Source organism: Talpa occidentalis, unplaced genomic scaffold (genome assembly GCF_014898055.3).
Source record: "Talpa occidentalis isolate TD23 unplaced genomic scaffold, MPIMG_talOcc4v2.1, whole genome shotgun sequence".
NCBI lineage: Eukaryota > Metazoa > Chordata > Mammalia > Eulipotyphla > Talpidae > Talpa > Talpa occidentalis.
This window is the reverse complement of record NW_026555331.1, coordinates 130340394-130359600: the sequence shown is the minus strand read 5'-3', so window position 1 is coordinate 130359600 and position 19207 is coordinate 130340394. Positions and strand designations below refer to the sequence as shown.

Here is a 19207-nt window from a genome sequence, read left to right as displayed (position 1 = left end):
TCAAGAAGATGTGGTACATATATACCATGGAATATTACTCAGCATTCAAAAAAGATAAACACATGCAATTTGCAGCAACATGGATGGCACTGGAAGGGATCATGCTCAGTGAAATAAGCCAAAAAGAAAAAGAAAAATACCAGATGGTCTCACTCATAGCAGGAATCTAGAAAACTTAAATAAGGGACCAGGAAAATGAATATAAGAAAGTGAAAATCAAAATCAACAAAAACTATGAACCAGAGACACTTTTTGGGGGTGGGCGGGAGGGGAAGGATTGGGGTCAGAATGGGGCGTTTGCAATTGTATGGGGGAATATAAAAATAAAATTTAATATTTGAAAAAAAAAAAAAAAATTGACCTATTTTAAAGGTTCAGGACTGCAATTTAAATTTCATGTGAAAAATTAGTGACTCCAAATGGTAATACTTAAAATATGTGCATGCAATTATTGGTCCTAGTCTATATAATAGTGTTCCAAATGGATTCCAGCACACTGACTTGGGCCACTGGGTTTCCCCTACTGAACACAGTCCTCACAAAGCAAGCAGTGTTTCAATCTCACCCTCTGGCCAGGACTTATCGAGAAGGAAATGTTCTCTAGTATGGCATTCCCACCATCTATGTATTTTGCTGTGAGGTCTTTGACAGTCATTTGACCCCCTGAGGGCCAGATATCATCTTTCTTCACATTTTCATTCTCAATAATCACAACTTTTGAGAGTGGGCCATCCTTGGATGGTTTGATCGACTTGGTAGATCTACCTTCTTCTGGTTGCATATCAATAAACTTGAAGACTCGACTAACAGATCTCATCTGAAATAAAAATAACAATATTTTATTTTTATTTATTTAAAAGCTGCAGGCAATGTCAAAATTAGTTTGATATTTTCTAAAGAATAAATTGTAAGATGTGATGCTAGCTATATAACCAAGATGTGACTTGGTTATTTGTTAGGTTTCCCAATGAACTAACAGGAAATAATTGGATATAATTAAAAGCTTAACCAAAGAGAATTAGCTAGGACTTATATAAATGGGCTCTGTACAGACATGTTTATTTTTGTGATCACTTAAGTCTCAGTTATGCAAGCCACACATAAATAATCAAACCATACACAAGGGAATGGATGACGTCATGGAGAAATTTTTTTCTACTTATGAGTAGCACTGCACAATGTTGTACATCTGGCATATTATAATAAAATGTTCCACACCTCAGAATCACTACTGAAATTTCTTGCCTTTCTCTCAAACTGTCTTAGTCAGTCCATACAATACTCTGTCAGCTGAATGATAAGTACACCCTTGGTGGTTAGCAAATTGAGTAACTTCATAATAATCTTCAAACAAATTTAAGTCATTGGCATATATTTTTAGTTAAGAAATTACCTTTTTAGCCTAACTGACTTTAAGATCAATTCCCATTGCAGAACAAAAGTGACTGCATTAAGGATTGTATTCAAGTTAAATATACATCTGCTTTATAAATCTATTCAAGTAATATTTAATAAAGTATCTTTAATGTACACAGAAATTAAAGAGCTCAAGTATTTTTAAAGCACTTAAATTATTTAACAAAAACATGTTTTTCCAAATAATTTTGATATGTTGGAATTTGGAATATGATTTTTAAAATAGCCCGGCATATCACAGCCTCCAATAAATATTTAAGAAATCAACAGATGAATAAAGGAATGAGTATGTGAATGGCTACATATAAACAGAAAAATAAATGAGTAACAGAAAGGGTTGAAAACTCTGAATTCACTCAATTTCTATTTTTAAGAGATAACCTGATTTTATGGCTCCTCTCTTCCCAGCTATTAACTATTTACTGAGCAGAAAGTGATAGCTGTGTTGTTTTTTTTTTTTTTTTTTTCTATTAGTGACTGTTGATTCTGGCTTTACTCAGTCAAGAATGTAATCTCCTTTACAATGTTAATATATTATTTAGTTTATTTCTAGCTAAGGCTTAGACTACTAGGAATGATTATTTCCAAAAAAAAAAAAAAAAAGTGAGAAAAAAAGCATTTGTGGCATTTGCTCCTATTATTATTTTTTAATCAAAAGGTGAACTGGGAAATACTCTTCATCTTTAGCATGGACTGACTGGTAGAGGAATCAGAGAAGTATAGACATTTATTCTATATTGAATATCAAAATTTCTATCTAAAGATACATTCATATGTACCGCTTGTTTTCATAGGCCACAGATCAGGCCTGCTATTTGTGAAGTTCTTTGTTCTACCTAGTAGTTCTGTGTTGATCTTGAAAATATCTTTGAATTATCTCAAAAAATTATTCAAGAAGAAAATCCTTTTAAGGCAAACTCACTGTTAATGGGAGTAAAATGTCCAAAGCCCACATTCATCATAAATAACTCTAGGGAAACTGAAGGCACATAATCACTATTGCTCCCACATGTAATATTTTAAATTCCAAATTATGGATGACTTTCAAGGGTTATTAAATCTGATTCAGTTATTTTTTATTAACTTTGAATTAAAGTATAGTCTTGCATTTCACTGTCATTAATTTTCACAGAGAACTGCTAGTCTACCTAAGGTCTGCAAGATAAATTAGAATTGTAACTACCACTGAGATGAAACTGCCAGAGAAATAGCTCAATTGCATTTAAAATACCTCATGGTATTTATCCTGCATTAGAATAACATCATTCTCTTGAAGTGACTGAGAGAAATACAGAAATGTAGCTTGACTTTATAAAATAAGGTTGAAACTTGATATTTCTGCATGTAAATTCTGTGAAGAATTAGAAACTAGTTTTTGAGAAGAGCTTCACGGTATCAGGAAAGACACACAACAACAAAACCTTTACATATTTTCATACTTACAACAATCATTTAAATATTGCTATCTAAATTATTCAAAATTATATGTAGTATTATTAGAAGATACAGACATTCAAAATCACTAATCACTATTTTGGCAGCATCGAAAGGCAGAATATAATCTTTGTGTGAGGATTTATGCTTGAGCATGGCAACACATATGCTCTATTCATAACGGTCATAACTGAGGTGAGTCCAGAACGTCTAATATCAAATGAAACATGCCTAAAAAATTTAGAAATTGAAAATTTCAACTTGCCATCTTTCATATAGTTTTTTAAAGTGACCTCAAGATAAACTATTATAGTTACCCACAGCATGATCAAATATCCCTGACCAAGAACAAACTCATCTTCACAGTGGGCACTCATCCATAGCATATGAGCAGACATTCATTCAATTCAATGGGCTAGAACACTTTCTGACAAGGAGAAAAGGTGGCTAGTACAGATAACTGCATTATGGTAAATGTTGCAGCCCCTGAAGGACCATGCCTGAATAGAAGATGTGGCCAAATAACATCATAATTTACTAACACCTGTACTTCCATTTACTTTTTACCACCACTGCTTCTCAAAAGAGAAGCTACATCAAAGCCAGAGCACAGAAAATCAATTTTGGCCCTACAAGTTTGAAAAATTGGCTTTTAGAGTCACAAATTTATAGTTTAAAACATTTGAGACATGGGGCCTCCCTGGTGGCACAGTGGTTGAGCACTGGGTTGCGAAGCTGCCTGCAGCCTCTGCAGCGCCGGTTCGATCCCCGGCCACCAGGTGAGGGTCCCACATGGTGCGCAGACCTCTCCTGCTGCCCACTGCTCCCCTCAGCAGTGTATTTCATCAGTCTGCCTGCTCTGCTCCCTGCTCTGTCTCTGGTGAATTCTCTCACCCTCCTGCGCTTCTGACTTTACCCAGTGCTTGTATAAATAAATAAATCTTTAAAAAAAAATAAAATAAAACATCTGAGACACATGAATAATGATTCTTCAGCTTCAAAAGTTAAAACTGAAGGACTCAAAGCACAATGCTTATGTAAAACAACAGCCATAGAGGAATTATGATGGACGTGAAACAGCTCCTCTCCTATCTCACGATGCAACTCATGAATGAGGGTTACAAGAGTGCTTAGACATTAGTTTCTTTAAAAAGAGTCCTGACTTGCAATTGATCTCTAGTTCTATCCTCAAGTAGATTTGCACAGTAGAGCCAGATTTGCACAGTAGAGCCAGCCTTAGGGAAGCGTCTAACACCTGGCGTGGCAAGGAAGCACCAGTAATGACATGGTAACTTGACATGTCCAGACACCGATACCTTGACAGAGTTTCAGAGTTCCCTGTATTTCCTTGAAAGGAAGTCAAGTAATCCCAATTCTCTGATCCTTCAGGGACTTTATGCCTTGACAGAGAGCTCATGGTCAGGGCAAGAAGAACAAAAACTCAGTCTACCTGGAGTATATACCTTTAAAACTCAGACAGAAACACCAATACCTCAGAGGTAGTGAGCATGATAAGGGACAACCCAGGGCCAAATATTCCCTCCCCGCAGTGCCTTAGAATTCTTCAATCTCCACTCAGAACTTATTTCACTTCCAGCAAGATCTCAAAATTTCCTGAGATTGTTTCTTCCAGGCAGTAGAATACAAGTACAAATAGAAAGTAAGTTCAAAAAATCACAAAAGTCAAGTAATACTTCTTGCACATTTGACTTCATAAACAAGGAGTCATAGATACAATGAGGGGTGGAGCCAGCATTTATAGAACCTGAAGCAAATAAGTCAAGGAACTCTTCTCAAGAAAAAGGAGCAAATTTGTGGAAATAAAATTAAGGCCAGCATCTTGAAAGGTGTCCATGCAGGTGGGAGGACCCGAAGCTTTCATAGCATGTGTTTCATGTTAAACCTACTTTGCTTATTGCAGTTATATATTTAAACCATTTCTTGTAATCACCCTTACATCTTTTATCTAGCACTCAGCAACATGAAGTCCCTCCCTTAATAAATCTTTGTTCATAATGAATGAATCCACTGTTCTTTCTACCTCATACGCAGAAAGCAGCATCTGGGCAATGAGAATGATGGTGCCGTGAGTAATCCGGGCTGCAATTTTACCTCTCCACTTTTCAGCCTGAAAATACGCATTGCTATTTGAATTAGAAGGAAGTTGCAACAGAGGAAACTATTTTCAATCTCATCTATTTGTTTTCATGGAACATTTTAATCTAACTCAATCCTTTCTCTGATTTAGAATGTCTGCTAACCATTTTTGGGTGATATGTAAAAACCGCCATTGTCCACCTGTCTAGATTAAGCAAGATAGAAATTCAAACTTGGAAATCATCATAGTGATGGTAGACTGGCAAGCTCAACCTTAAGCTGTTGCTTCTGCGGATAGAAAAGGGCTACCAGAGTAGCAGTGAGGGGGTAGCTCTGCTGGACTTCAGAGAGGAAAGTCTTTGTTGTGACATCACCAGCTTTTGTTTTAGATTTTCAGAAGTAAATGCTGAAGCCAATATGAGACTTGGGCATGGAAGTACTGAACCTATTCTTTATGAGAAGATGAAAACATGATATAATTTGTACACACTTATGTCAAACTGGAGTTTAGCCAACATGAGGTAAGATTTTTGCCTGATAATCATCTGCTTTAAATTTTTGGTTTCATCACTTAAAAATTTATTATGATCTAAAATTTCTACTGAGACGATCTTTAAAATTGAATCTCATTATCTCTGTAATAATGTCTAAAGTTACTAATATAAGCCTCAGAAGAACAAATTCTTTTAGATGTTAACAAAAAGCTCCACAGCTATATTCAACCTAATAAGGGACCTGTCTTACGTGAAAAAGAAAATGATTCTTGATTTTCCTTTTCACTTTTTGTTGGCAAAGAGGGAAGAGAAAATTTAAAAGACCTTTTTTAGAGTAAGTCAGGAAGCCAGATTCCTCTCACTCACAAAACTATTTGTTCCATTTCCTTTTATCCTTTCAGTGATTTAGCAACCAAGCTATTAATATTATGCATTAACTATCAAGCTATGGGCCATGATACCCCAAAGTCATGCTAAATATTTCATAAGCCTGAGGTCTAGCTGGCAACACTGTAAAGAGATTTCATAACTGGTTGTTAGATTTCATAACTGGTTGTTAGAGGAAGACTGCAAAAAATGTGAATAGAATTATATGGAAAATTGACACAGTGTGAAAAACATCACATTTTCATAATGTAAACTGCATAAAAGGTAGGATTAAAGTTTTTTAAATCATAGATCCTTTCTGGAGGGCCCAAAATAAGTGTTCTGTAGTATTCACGGAAGCCCAAGGCTAGATGGAGTCATTAGCATAATCTTTAGACCTTGCACACATATTTACAAGACAATGACTACTATGAAAGCAGACGATATGCTAAAAACATTATCTTGAAACCCATTCTGCATTTATCACTTACACGCCATTCAACATAAAATGTCAGTTATGGGCCATATTTCTGTATATTATAAGTAGTATAAGTGCACAGTATTTTATAGTATTACATGGAATTAAAACGTCTAAGTCTTTCTAAATTATTATAGCTTAGTGTCTAAACAAATGACAAATCTATGGCAAATTCTAACCTGTGGCAAATCACGTGGCAAGTCAGTGTCACTTTTTCTGACTGCAAATGTGACAGAGATGGTGTTCATGACAAAAGAGAAAGGAAATCCAGCACAACCAATGACAAAAGGCATATCCTACATAAAAAGTGTGGAAATATAATTAGTCTTTTTCCTGGTCCCTTATTTAGGTTTTCTAAAGACTAATTATAATAAAGTAAAAATCAAAATCAACAAGCAACTATAAAACAGAGACACCTTATGGTGGGGGCGGGCGGGGCAGGGAGTAGAGTCAAAATAAGGGGGTGGGAATTGTATGGGAAATATAAAAAAAAAAGTGTGGAAGTATGAAATGTGTTTGTACCTACAGTTAATAATGAAGAGCTTGAGTGATCATGACATTAAGTGTGCCAACAGGTAAAGAAACACCAAATTTACTCTTCTATGTGAAAGAGCTGTCATCACTCATTCAATCTACTACTCAAACTGGAGCTTGCTTACATTCTCTCTGGTGATATTTTTAAAAGTACATGACAGGGCCTCCCCTGGTGGCACAGGCGGTTGAGTGCCGCACTATGAAGCTGTCCACAGCCTGCAGCGCCAGTTCGATCCGGGCTGGCAGGTGAGGGTCCCATATGGCTCGTCAGACCTCTCCTGTTATGCCAGACCTCTCCTGTCATGCCTGCTGTTCCCCTCAGCAGTGTATTTTGTCACTCTGCCTGTTCTGTTCCCCGCTTTGTCTCTTGTGAATCCTCTCACCCTCCTGCGCATCTGGCCTGTACCCTGGTTCTTGTATAAAATAGATAAATAAATCTTAAAAAAAAAAAAAAGTACATGACAGACTACCAGCAAGTGGTTGGTGAATGCAACTGGGTTTATGTGATAGCCATGAAAAATATTAAAGGAAACCTAAAGAACATAATATAAATATAAAACCATTTATATATATGTAGCTATACCTATAGTCATAGGACAAAAGTCATTAGCCAATGCCTACCAATTCCAAAGTAAGTTCTATCTCATAGACCAGAAGGACAACAAAACCATAACTCCATGGACAAATCCAATCATATTTACCCCTCAAAGATTGAGCTGAGTAGGTGTCCTACAGATCATAAATCCCAAAAATCTAAAAATAGTTCCTATCTTGTCTTTCATAGAAAAAGCTGGCTAAACGCCTGCCATGAGTCATGAATCCTAGAGATCATCTTAAGCCAGTGAATCTCAAGTCTGGATAACATTTTAAAATATATATACATCATGCCCAGTTATCCTGCCCCCAGTCAAGAGAACTGATTTAATGGGTCTTCGAGGACCTTGAATAATCTTAATGTTTTTAAAAAAAAGTTTCTTCATGTGCTGCCAGGTTGAGAACTCCTGTTCTATCCCATTCCTTCTGGGTGCATGAGAAAACCTAAATGCCAGGAGCTTTGTGACAGACACAAAGCTCAACAATTTGCCCAATCTTTCTAACATTCCAGAAATCCTTCAGGTTTGTCATATCCTCTCCTAGAAGTTCAAGACCAGAGAACATTTTAATGGTGCTTTCCTTCTCTCTCTTGGTTCTAGTAACATATTAGTTCAAAGTCATTGTTCAGTTCTGACAATTGCAGTAGTAAATAATGTAATCACTGGAATTTCACATTCAGGAGTAGTGATCGTATGTGTAATTTCTGAAATTAGGTCTGCATACATACCAATCAAGAAATGAAATCTTTCATTTGAAAAGGGTCCGGAAGAGAATGCCAGAGCAAAGAGGAAACTTAGAAATTTTCTGCACAAACTCTTTCATTTTACGAGTAAGAAAAGTGAAGGCCTCAAGGTGGTTATGACTTACTTAAGGTCACCTAACTTTCTGGTGGCAAAGCTAGAGTAGATTATAAAGTAGAAAGCCACTCCATAGGAAAGAAAGAGAATGACTGGATGGAAAGATGTGTTGTGACAAGAGGTGATAAGTGGGAAATAGACCACAAAGACCTGTGGAAATAGGAAGAAAGACAAGATCAAGATGGCTATTAGAAAGCTACTTCCAACAAAAAATAATAAGGCATCAGGAGCAATGAAGAAAAGACAGGTTCCTCTTTTCTCCTCCCATCAGGTTTCTTGTTGGTAGTTGTATAATCAGTCACTTGATCTTTACTGGAACCCAAAATAAACATGGGCAATAAAAAGACAAAGAGAAAACAGAGGGTGTTTCTATTGACAGAAAAACTCTTCTCAGATTGCATCAATCTTGCAAGATCACTTTAGAAACTTATAATCAGAATTAAATTATGATTTCTCTAAATGCACAAGTTTCTCTGCTCATCCTGGTAAATGCTTTCCTCTTGGGCTCTTAGGAACACACAGGAAAAGACAGATCGTTTATCTATTACTGAAGTTAGAGAATTAAGGAAACAGAATAATCTGTGCTCAGATCTTTTAATTGTGTTCACTAAGTGGAAGACAATTCTTGAAAGGTCAACTGTCTCATTCAAACTATGAGGAAAAGTGCAGGCAATTTCTCAGTCACCAGATGACTTAATGTCACTGTTTAAAACATCACGTTTTCACCTTTCTAGCTCTTATTTAATCATCATTCATTTATGGAGGCAGAAATCTAGGCATGCATTACCTATTTAAGATACATAATGCTTAGGTAGTTAAGAAAAGCCTTATGGTACTAAAAATTGTCAGCATGTTGTGAATCTGAAGAAAATAAATCAGTATACAACTTCATTACTATAAAAAGGCTAAAAAAACAGCTTTAACAATAACTATAATTCATTTAGTATTTGAGGTATAGAGTGCAAGGGAATTAATACTTCTTATCACCTGTACAGAGTGGTATGACAAAGGCAAGTGAAATGGAACAGTCATACACACAATTTATGTTAAATTAAAAAGTGAATTAGAAATAAGTTTTTAAAACATTGTGCTATAGAAAGTTAGACAAATTAGCTAGGATAGAAACTCTGTTTCCTTTTAATGGCTTCTTGATACCCCATGTGTATTTTATGGATATTCTGGATAAGAACTTACGGTTTACAAATGTCAAGTTTACTGAAAGACAGTCTGTCACTGTGCTCTGTAAACACATGTCCAGTTTATAGCTGGATATATGTTTAGAAAGCAGGTGAGTGTTGTAAACTAGAGATTCACTGAGAGATGGTTTTTGAAGCATAGATTAGATAACACATAGGAGAGTGTACAAGCAAAAGAGGGCTAGAATATAGCTAATATTTAGAGATTTACCAGAAGTGAAGGGTCAGTGGAGAGGCAAAGAGGAACAGGATGTAGAGGAAGATAGGGTAGAAGTAACATCAGGGAAAAAAGAGGAAAGCATCACAAGAAGAAGAATCTGTCTGTGGCATGCATACTGCTGGAAGGTTGAAAGAGACACACGTATTGGTTCTAGCAAGATGTTAGTCATGAGTCATGGGTTAATGGAAATAATGTAAGGGAGGTTGTGGTAGGATAGATAAGTGGATAAAGAAGATGTATTATATATACACAATGGAAAACTACTTAGCTATAAAAAAAAGATGAAATCCTGCTATTTGAGATAGTATGGATGGAAATGGTGGGGATTATGCTAAGTGAAATAAGTCAGAAGGAGAAAGACAAATGCAGGATGATTTCACTCATATGTAGAATATAAAGAAACAAAGCAAAGAAACAGGCAAAACAAACCCTTGAAATATGAATGAAGAACTGAGCTTACCAGAAGGAGAAGGTAAGGGGTGGGCAGCAGAGGAAGAGGGGCCCAATGGACTATGGTGGAGGATTATTGGGACTTTGGTCATGGGCATAGTCTGAAAACATATCTTTAGAAGTGCCAAACTACACCCCTAAAATGCATGCATAATGGTAAACCATCACCTCAAAAATAATTTTAAAAAAGGAAGAAAGGAGATTGTACAAAGAATAAGGAGAAAAAAAATGGAGACAGGAACTCTTTCAAGAAGTTTTGCAAAAAGGTCAACAAAGTGGGATGCTAGTTGGAGATCAAGGACAAGTATTTTATTCTTGCGAGAAAATCTCACAAAGAGGAGTTAACTGCATATTACTGGTCTTTATACTACAGGAAAGGCAGAGGGACAGGCAGGACATATAAGTAGAGATACAACAGGTGATACAACTGATTGAAAGAAATGGGGAGATTTCTTTCTGCTGCACCTACTTTTTTCTATGACATATGTAGCAAGATCACTGGCTGAGATTGCAGAGGGTAGAATTATGGGAGCACCTGAGAAGAGACACAAAGGTGGGAAAGAACTATCCTAGAGAATAAAATTTAATTTTTTAAATTCATTTTAAAGATTCATTTTATTTATTTATGCACAGAATTGGAGTGTAAGCCAGAGGTGTAGGGGGTGAAAGGATTGATCAGAGACAGAGCAGGAAGCAGAACAGGCAGATCTACTGAAATACACTGCTAAGGGGAGCAATGGGCATGACTGGAGAGGTCTGCTGTGTGCAATATGGGTTAACAACTTGGTCGGGAATCAAACTCAGGACACAGCTACAATAGCATAACAGCACTGAGACTTAACTGCTACGCCACCAGGGAGGTCCAGAATTAAAATTTTAGAATTACTAAAATGTAATGAAAGAGTTGCTGGCCAGTTTTGAGTGCCAATTGTTGTGTGCCAATAGTTGGTCATAAATACAAAGTGATTCAAGATAACAATGAGAAAGTATTGTCATCTAAATAATGCCTTTACTAGTTGAAAGCTAACAAAGCTAGGCACCTGGGTGTGAACAATCAATGAGTGGTGAAGAAAATTCATATTGCCATCTTTATAACTTCATACTTTTGCTAATTATTGTCTGCCCATGTATAAATTAGGTCAGATGGGAAAGTGATATATTCTTTCCAAATCTAAAGACACTGTTGCCTCAATAGTCCTGTACTTAGAAGTAAAAGTGTCAAACAAAACATTGTGCTTTGTATACTTAGTTCTAATTATTCTAATTCAGTTAACAAGTCAGTTAAGTGAAATAAGTTGTTCTCACTTCAGAACTACAAGTACCTTTAGTGTTAATATCACATAAACATAAAATTTGAGGGCACAGCTATCTCCCCTCCTGCTCTCAACATACTCCAAGATGACAATGATACACTTACTGTATAATATTGTCAATTGCATGGGTGAAAGCAATATGACGTGAATAAACAATTATATAAATGCCCATCTGTGCTAGTTGGCAGAGAAATGAAAACTAATATAATCACTTTGATAATCAAACAAAAGAAAATACTTTTTAAAATAAGACTGTATTATGACTTAATAGTTCTTTGCAAAGGTCCTTTTATGCCAGGAGATGAAAGACACAATGTCAAAAGACAGGTCACAAAGCCCAAGACGTCCATGTGAAAAACTAGAGAAGTAAGAAGACCTTAAACAAACTTCAATGGAGAATAGACATGGAGAATGGAAATGGCCCAAATGAAGGTTTCAAATATCAATGTGTAGAAGGTGTAATATAAAATAAGAAAATTAATATGTCAAAGAGAAAGTAATTGTGTATATGCAAGTGCAAGACAAAGAAATGATTTTATATGAAGACGTGAAGCACATGAAGATTTTAATTGTAAAGTCAAAGTTGCAGAAAATTTGAAAAAGCAATTAAATGAATGCAAGCACAGTGTTTATTACTACTTTCCTCTATTTTCCAATAGAAATATTTTTAAATACAATTATGAGACCCAACCTCACAAGAGCTAAGTCAGATGAATGGAGTTGCTCGAAAGAAGAGATCAAACTAAAAAAAAGTTAACGTAAATAAACCTACTACAAATCAGATTAAATTATATTTCAATTAATCATTAAAATGGCTGTTAAAAACAGTATTAAGATACTAGGCAAAAAAGTTTGGTTTTCGTAATGGTATTTGCCCTGACAAAGTTCACAGGTGAATGAATGAGAACACGTGAACTGTCTCAGAGAATGGGAAAAGGAACAAAAGCATAAAGTGTAACACCATGTTACACAGTCATCCCAACTTGAGTTTCCAGAAGCATTTTAAATATACAACTTCAGCAAAACAAATAAGTGTTGATGATTAAACTATTCAGACCAACTCAACAACCTGATCAAAAATTATATATTTGATTTTCAAATAAAAATAAGAAATCTCTTACTTCTTTTTATCTCTCATTCTTGCTGGTATGGGATTTGTGTCCCTGCCACAGTGTTAGCTCATATACATTACTACAGGCTCTGCATTCTACAGAACCAAGACAAGAAAATAATAAAACCAAAATATGATCTTTGTACATAACTAATAGAGTAACTGAATGTGTGGCAGTACTGATCAAGGAAGAAGAGCAAAGACAGTAATAAACTCTCTAGAAAAGAGAAGGGAATTATCAATAGACTAGAAACTTGAAAAAACAACAAAAACATGTGTACTATGAAAAATGTAATACCAATAAATTAGAAAACCAAAGAAATGGAAGGGTTTCTTAAACAAGTCCCCAAAAGCATAAAACAGAAAGGAAAAGATTCATATATTTAACTTCATTAAACTTACTTAAACGTTTCTTTTCATCAAAAGACAATGTAAGTCATAGACTGAGGGACCATGTTTGAAATATATAGAACTGACAACTGATATAGAATTTATAAAATTTTATAAATCAATTAAGGGAAAACCATAAGCAAAAAAAAAAAAAAAAACCAACAAAAAACCTGTCTACTTCAAAAGGTGGGCAACTGACATGAAAGCAATTAACAGAAGATGAAACCCAAATGGCTAGTAAAGATGTATTAGTTTGCCTTCTCTCCTTAGTTGTAAATTCACATCCATCAGACAGCCAAAATTAAAAAGTTTGACAATAGGGCCTCCCCGGTGGCGCAGCAGCTGAGCCCTGGGCTACAAAGCTGCCCACAGTTTCTGCAGCACTGCTTTCATCCCTGGCAGCTGGCGAGGGTCCCATATAGCACGCAGACCTCCCCTGCCGCCCGCTGCTCCCCTCAGCAGTGTACTTTGTCAGTCTGCCTGTTCTGCTGCCCACTCTGGCTCTGGTGAATTCTCTCACCCTCCCGCGCTTCTGACTGTACCCAGTGCTTGTATAAATAAATAAATAAATCTTTAAAAAAAAAAAAAAAGTTTGACAATATCAAGTACTGTTGACGTTAGGGAACTTTGAAAATTCTCATCATATCTTGATGGGAGCATAAATTGATACAACAATTTGAGAACAATTTGGTGCCATCTAGTAAAGTTGAAAATGGGTGAATTTTATGACCCAGTAATACCAACCCTGGGTATCTGTTCTAAAAGAATCCTGAGCAAGTACACTGTGCAAGAACGCTTACTGCAGCACTAGATCTTGATTGTGACTCTTTTTTTATGTGAAGGAAAGAGATAGGGTTTGACGAGAGATATAGGTAGTGGCCTTCATTTACCTGTAGTGTTTTATTTCTTAAGCTAAGGATGGGAGGATGGGGCAGATAATTGTCCCTAATGTTATTGCTTATGCTTTTTCATTTGGTTGAATGTGTTCATAAAAGTTAAAGAAAATAGTAATCACTTACCAAGCTATCCACATCTATGCTGGAGTTTACAGCCCATTGCAACGTACTCATGATATTCATGGCTAAAGTGAGAATTATGCCAACAGATCCTTCTCCTTCCCCTACAGGTGGAAAAAATAAATAAATTTTATGTTATTTTCATCTCCTCTGAACCAGTTTACTTACTTCTATTATATCACAGTAAAGTTACATTTCAATTTTGTGTAAAGCTTAACCATATTTTATCTTACTTCACTAGTAATAAACTCTGCTAATGGTAAGCATTCAAACAATATTTTAAACCGAAGAGTGACTGAATATTAGGGGTTTCCCTCTTTAAAAAAGCTTCAGACATTAAGAGGGCTGTTGGTACTGAGTAGATACCATGTTTATAATTTCTACTACTACTCTGTGAGTTGTAAAACCATTAAAGAATATAATGGACAATGAAAAAAAAGTCCTGATGAGTCACTCTGTAAAGAAACTGAGAGCAGGACAAAGGTGTGTTTGAGCGGCATCCACAGATGTTTATCTGAGCTTTGTGAGTTTGCACTGAAACTTCTGCTAATCATATGTTACTGGAAAGAAATGGACATAGTGTTTCATTGTGATATCAGAAATCATGGATCTGCCATTTGAAAGAGAGACTGCCCTCTAGGTTAAAATAAAAATGATGAGTCTACCCAGGCAGAACAATACTTAAGTGCTTAGTTAGAGAACAGATTTTCAGGAAAGGAAAGAACCACTAATTAAATTTCATAAGTATGCAATATTTATAGCCATAAACATTTTGTAATAGGAGTGTTCTAAAATTTTAATAACTTTAGGATATCAAATTGAGTGAGAATCATTTCATTAATAATGCATGATATAAAATTATCACCGGGCTCTAAAATTGGAAGAAATATTCCATCTTATTATTAATTGAAAATTTTGCTTCTACAATTCTTCTAGCAGAAGACAAACTATAAATATCAGGTATGTGCTTTTAGTATTAATTCTAAATAGGTATTAATTCTAAATAGCATTAATTAATTAATTAATTTTAAAAGCATTAATTCCAAATAGGTAAGATCCATACAGGATCCCAATACATTGCTCATTCTGAAGGCTTAGATGAGCATAATACTTTAGTAATAACAATAATATTAAGTAATGTTAGTCTTATGGGTATTTACTATGGGCATTACTGTATTCTAAATGTTTTGCACAATTATCACATTTACTACTGTCCATAGTACTATTACTATATCTATACATGAGGAAAATGGAAACCTTAGAGAAATTTATCAATGAGTACAAGTTAGTACTGATGAAAAATCACTGGAGGCAGGGTTAATATTAGCTGTGTGGCTAACATTCACTCTACTGATTTGATTATTAGGTCCTCAACCATACTTACTGCTAAATTGCTCTGACTATCACCCCTGGTGAAGCAGGACTCAATTATATATAATATAGCATATGATGTACTGGTTTGAATTGCTAACAAATTTTTGTTCTTCGATCCTATTTTAAATAACCGAAAGGAAGAACTATAACTATGAACCTAAAAAAACCAATTTTTTTTTTCTAAAAGTTGCCTAAAATTACTGTACTACTAAGGATTTATTTCATTTTCCTGCCCACTTAGATTCCTTTCATAGAGACACTTTCCACAGTCCCAGCTGAGAAAACAATGAATGTGAGGAACCTGTTATTTTCACAGCAGCTCTGTTGAACCCTTGAGATGAACTGACTCTATTTTGTGTTTTCTCCAGGACTTTGTAACCGATCAGAGGAAGTCTGCTGCTATCTTAGGGGGCCTGAATGGAGAAGCCACACAGTCACCTTGTCACAGCTCTGGTACACTGGGAAAACCAGTTTTCAGAGAAATAAATGAATGGAAAAGTCAGAGAGGAATGGACTCAGGCCAGCACCTGACCTCAAGATGGGAAGAAGGCCTTTGTCTGATTTTCCATGCCTGTTCCATTCCCTCCAGAAGCCCAGGGTGCCTCCTGCCCAGGGTCCCACACCGTGGTCCCACACCAAGTGCTTCATTTTGTTTGAGCAGGACTCTATTCTTACAACCAAACAATTCCTCAGATGGTATTTGTTCTGGATATCTATCCACTGTCACATATAGAAGATACTTCAATACTTCCTATTACTCCATAATTCAGCTTCTTAAATTAGAAGCGCTTATGTGTCTATATAGGTTTTCATTTTACTTACAATGAAATAGTTCATGTTTTATCCAAAAGATCCTAATGTTCAAGACATTTGTGTTTGAAAAATGTGGCACTTAATTAAAATTCATTTCACTTCTGTGGCATTTTTAGTCATGCAAAATTCACATTAGAACAATGAATTTCACCAACTGGTAGTTAAAAGAACAAAACTCACCAGGGAGAGGAATTGTGTATGGGGAGGGGTTGCAGAGAGGAGGGCTGTGGATGTTTCTTTCCCCCTATTCTGAGAACTCTTTAATAAAGAGATTTTTTTGAAGTCAGGCTCCATTACCAATATGAGTCAAGAGATGATTTTTTTAACATGAATCTCAGATTTGCTATCTGACACTCTGTGTTGTAGTGTTTTAAACTATAAAGCAGAAATAGCATTGTATAGAGTTCAAATTCAAAGAAATCACTTATTCAACAACAAGGTGATAGACATTCAATGAAATTATTTGTTCAACAATAAATCAGTCATTTTCTTATTAATAAACTCCCAAAATTCTCTTTAAAGATTTTTATGTAATTTTTGTAACCTAGAAGAATATAGCATTTTATACAAATCAAAACTACCATGAGATACCATCTTACACCAGTGAGAATGGCACATATTAAAAAAACTAGTAACAACAAATGTTGGCGAGGTTGTGGAGAAAAAGGAACTCTTCTGCACTGTTGGTGGGAGTGCAAACTGGTCCAACCACTATGGAGAGCTGTGTGGAGATTTCTGGACCTACTAAACATAGAGCTTCCATATGATCCAGTAATTCCACTCCTAGGTATTTACCCAAAGGACACAGAAACATCAATTCCAAAGAGCACCTGCACCCCTATGTTTATAGCAGCACTGTTTACAATAGCTAAGCTTTGGAAACAACCCAAATGCCCAAAAATAGATGACTGCATCAAGAAGATGTGGTGCATATACACCATGGAATATTACTCAGCATTCAAAAAAGATAAACACATGCAATTTGCAGCAACATGGATGGAGCTGGAAGGGATCATGCTCAGTGAAATAAGCCAGAAAGAAAAAGAAAAATACCGGATGGTCTCACTCATAGCAGGAATCTAGAAAACTTAAATAAGGGACCAGGAAAATGAATAACTATAAGAAAGTGAAAATCAAAATCAACAAAAAACTATGAACCAGAGACAATCTATGGGGGGTAAGGGGTGGGAGGGGAGGGATTGGGGTCAAAATAAGGGGGTTGCAATTGTATGGGGAATATACAAATAAAAATTATTTAAAAAAATAAAATAAAATAAAAAATAAAACCTGTTACTCCAATAAAAAAAAGAATATAGCATTTTATTGGTGGACAAGGCTTTCAATTAAATGCTTAACTAGTATTATGTGTTCATCCTACCTGTTGTTAAAATGGAAATGAAGGTGACAGCAATGAAGAAAATAACAAAAATCATTTCTATTCTCATTTGGAACCAGCGCAGTGTTGACAGGTACAAAAACCAGTTGGCAGTGTGTAAATTCAGAGCTTTGTGAAACAGGGCTTCAAAGTAAGGCTGCCGTCCAAAGGCACGAAGTGTCCATAGTCCTTTTAAGCTTGTAACAAGATGAGTGAAAATTGGACTCCTGCCTGCGAGATAGTCCCAGAAACAATGTAAGTCATGTAAATAATGCAAAGTATTCAAGTCCTGAAAATTATTAGCTTGAAAAAAGTAATCATATAGCAAATGCCATTGCCAAAAATAGTTTTTCATTCTGTTGCCATATGTTAAGTAAGAAGCAATTAGAATTCTGCTTTAATATATTACCCTCCTTAATTTTTACTTAGTTACCATGGATCAGAGCTTATTATAAAATCACTGTCATTATTCATATTTCTTGTCTACTACTGGGTGTTGTTTTTCTGGCTAATCCTACATTAATCACTGCTGAGAGAAAATCTTTTTTTCTTTTAAGACAATTTATTCAAGTTTCTCAACGAAGAAAGTTTATATGACTTATTTTAGCTCATATGCAGAAATGTACGGGAAACTGAACCCCTGAAAATGGACCCATATTAAGGCTGTTACTGAAAAATGTGCTTCCCAAATAGCTCAAGTGTGTTTTGGGGCATGCAAAAAGGCAGACCCGGGAGGATAAGGAAGGGTGTCTGGAAAATAGTAGCACTCATTTTCTAATTCGATTTATATAAGTGAATTATGAATGAATATCCTATATGCCAACACTGGTAAGGCTCTACATACTTGTTTTAAAACAAAATGAAGTCACATGGTCATTAAAAAAAATCTATGTATGCTTTTTAAGTCACTGTTTCCTTTTATAGATAACTATGCTTTTAAAAGTCATTGCTATTTAATGCAAGTGCCTGAAAGTAGGGAAATAATTATTGGCAAAGTAGATCAGTAATAGAGAATCAGCAGTGGCTCTTGTGGATTTTTCCTGGGTAAGCATTACAATTCAGTGTCATACCTTCAGATTCTAGTTGTTTGAGTTGCTGTGAGGTGTGGATGAAGTAGGCTCTCAATATAATAAAAGCAGCAATCACTGGCACTGTTGCTAGGAAGATGTAGGGTTGTAAAACCGAGACTACTGTCATAGCTCCAATTACAATTAGTACCAACTGTAGGAAGTCAAACAAAACATGTTGGTGATCAAAGGTTTCACACTGCAAAATGGACAAGGTAGGTCAGCAATATATTTCTAAAGTTTTTCCACACTCCATTCCATTCTAAATAAGGGGTAGGTATGTTTCTACTAGAAAGACAGTCACCTCAAAGTATATTTTTCATAGATTCTATGAATATTCAAGCATCATTTAGATCACTAATAATAACATTTGAAGATTTAAAAATATGGTGCTCTTGGATCTTATATAATGTCATTTCCCATACTTTGAACAATGTTGCATGATAAAATTTAAATGAACATGATTTTTTTCTAATCTTGGCTACTTTTAACATGAACTTTTTATTTTAAGATAATTTTAGTATGAATCTGAAATACCAGGACTTATTTGTTCAGAGAATTTCTGAAATTGAATATAACTCTTGCCGTTTTTTGAGTGAGAAAGATCTGGCT

At 35.5% G+C, this 19207-nt stretch overlaps 1 protein-coding gene across 1 annotated transcript in view; it reads right to left on the bottom strand.

Annotated features, from left to right (window-relative positions):
• The window catches only part of CFTR (CF transmembrane conductance regulator), a 152945-nt gene that overhangs the window by 25201 nt on the left and 108537 nt on the right, over nt 1–19207 (bottom strand). Inside the window, exons 19-22 of the mRNA XM_054692591.1 lie at nt 18599–18749; nt 17532–17759; nt 13970–14070; nt 566–817 (exon numbers count right to left, since the gene is read on the bottom strand). Of these exons, the coding sequence (XP_054548566.1) occupies nt 566–817; nt 13970–14070; nt 17532–17759; nt 18599–18749 (732 nt within the window). The remainder of the gene's footprint in view (nt 1–565; nt 818–13969; nt 14071–17531; nt 17760–18598; nt 18750–19207) is intronic.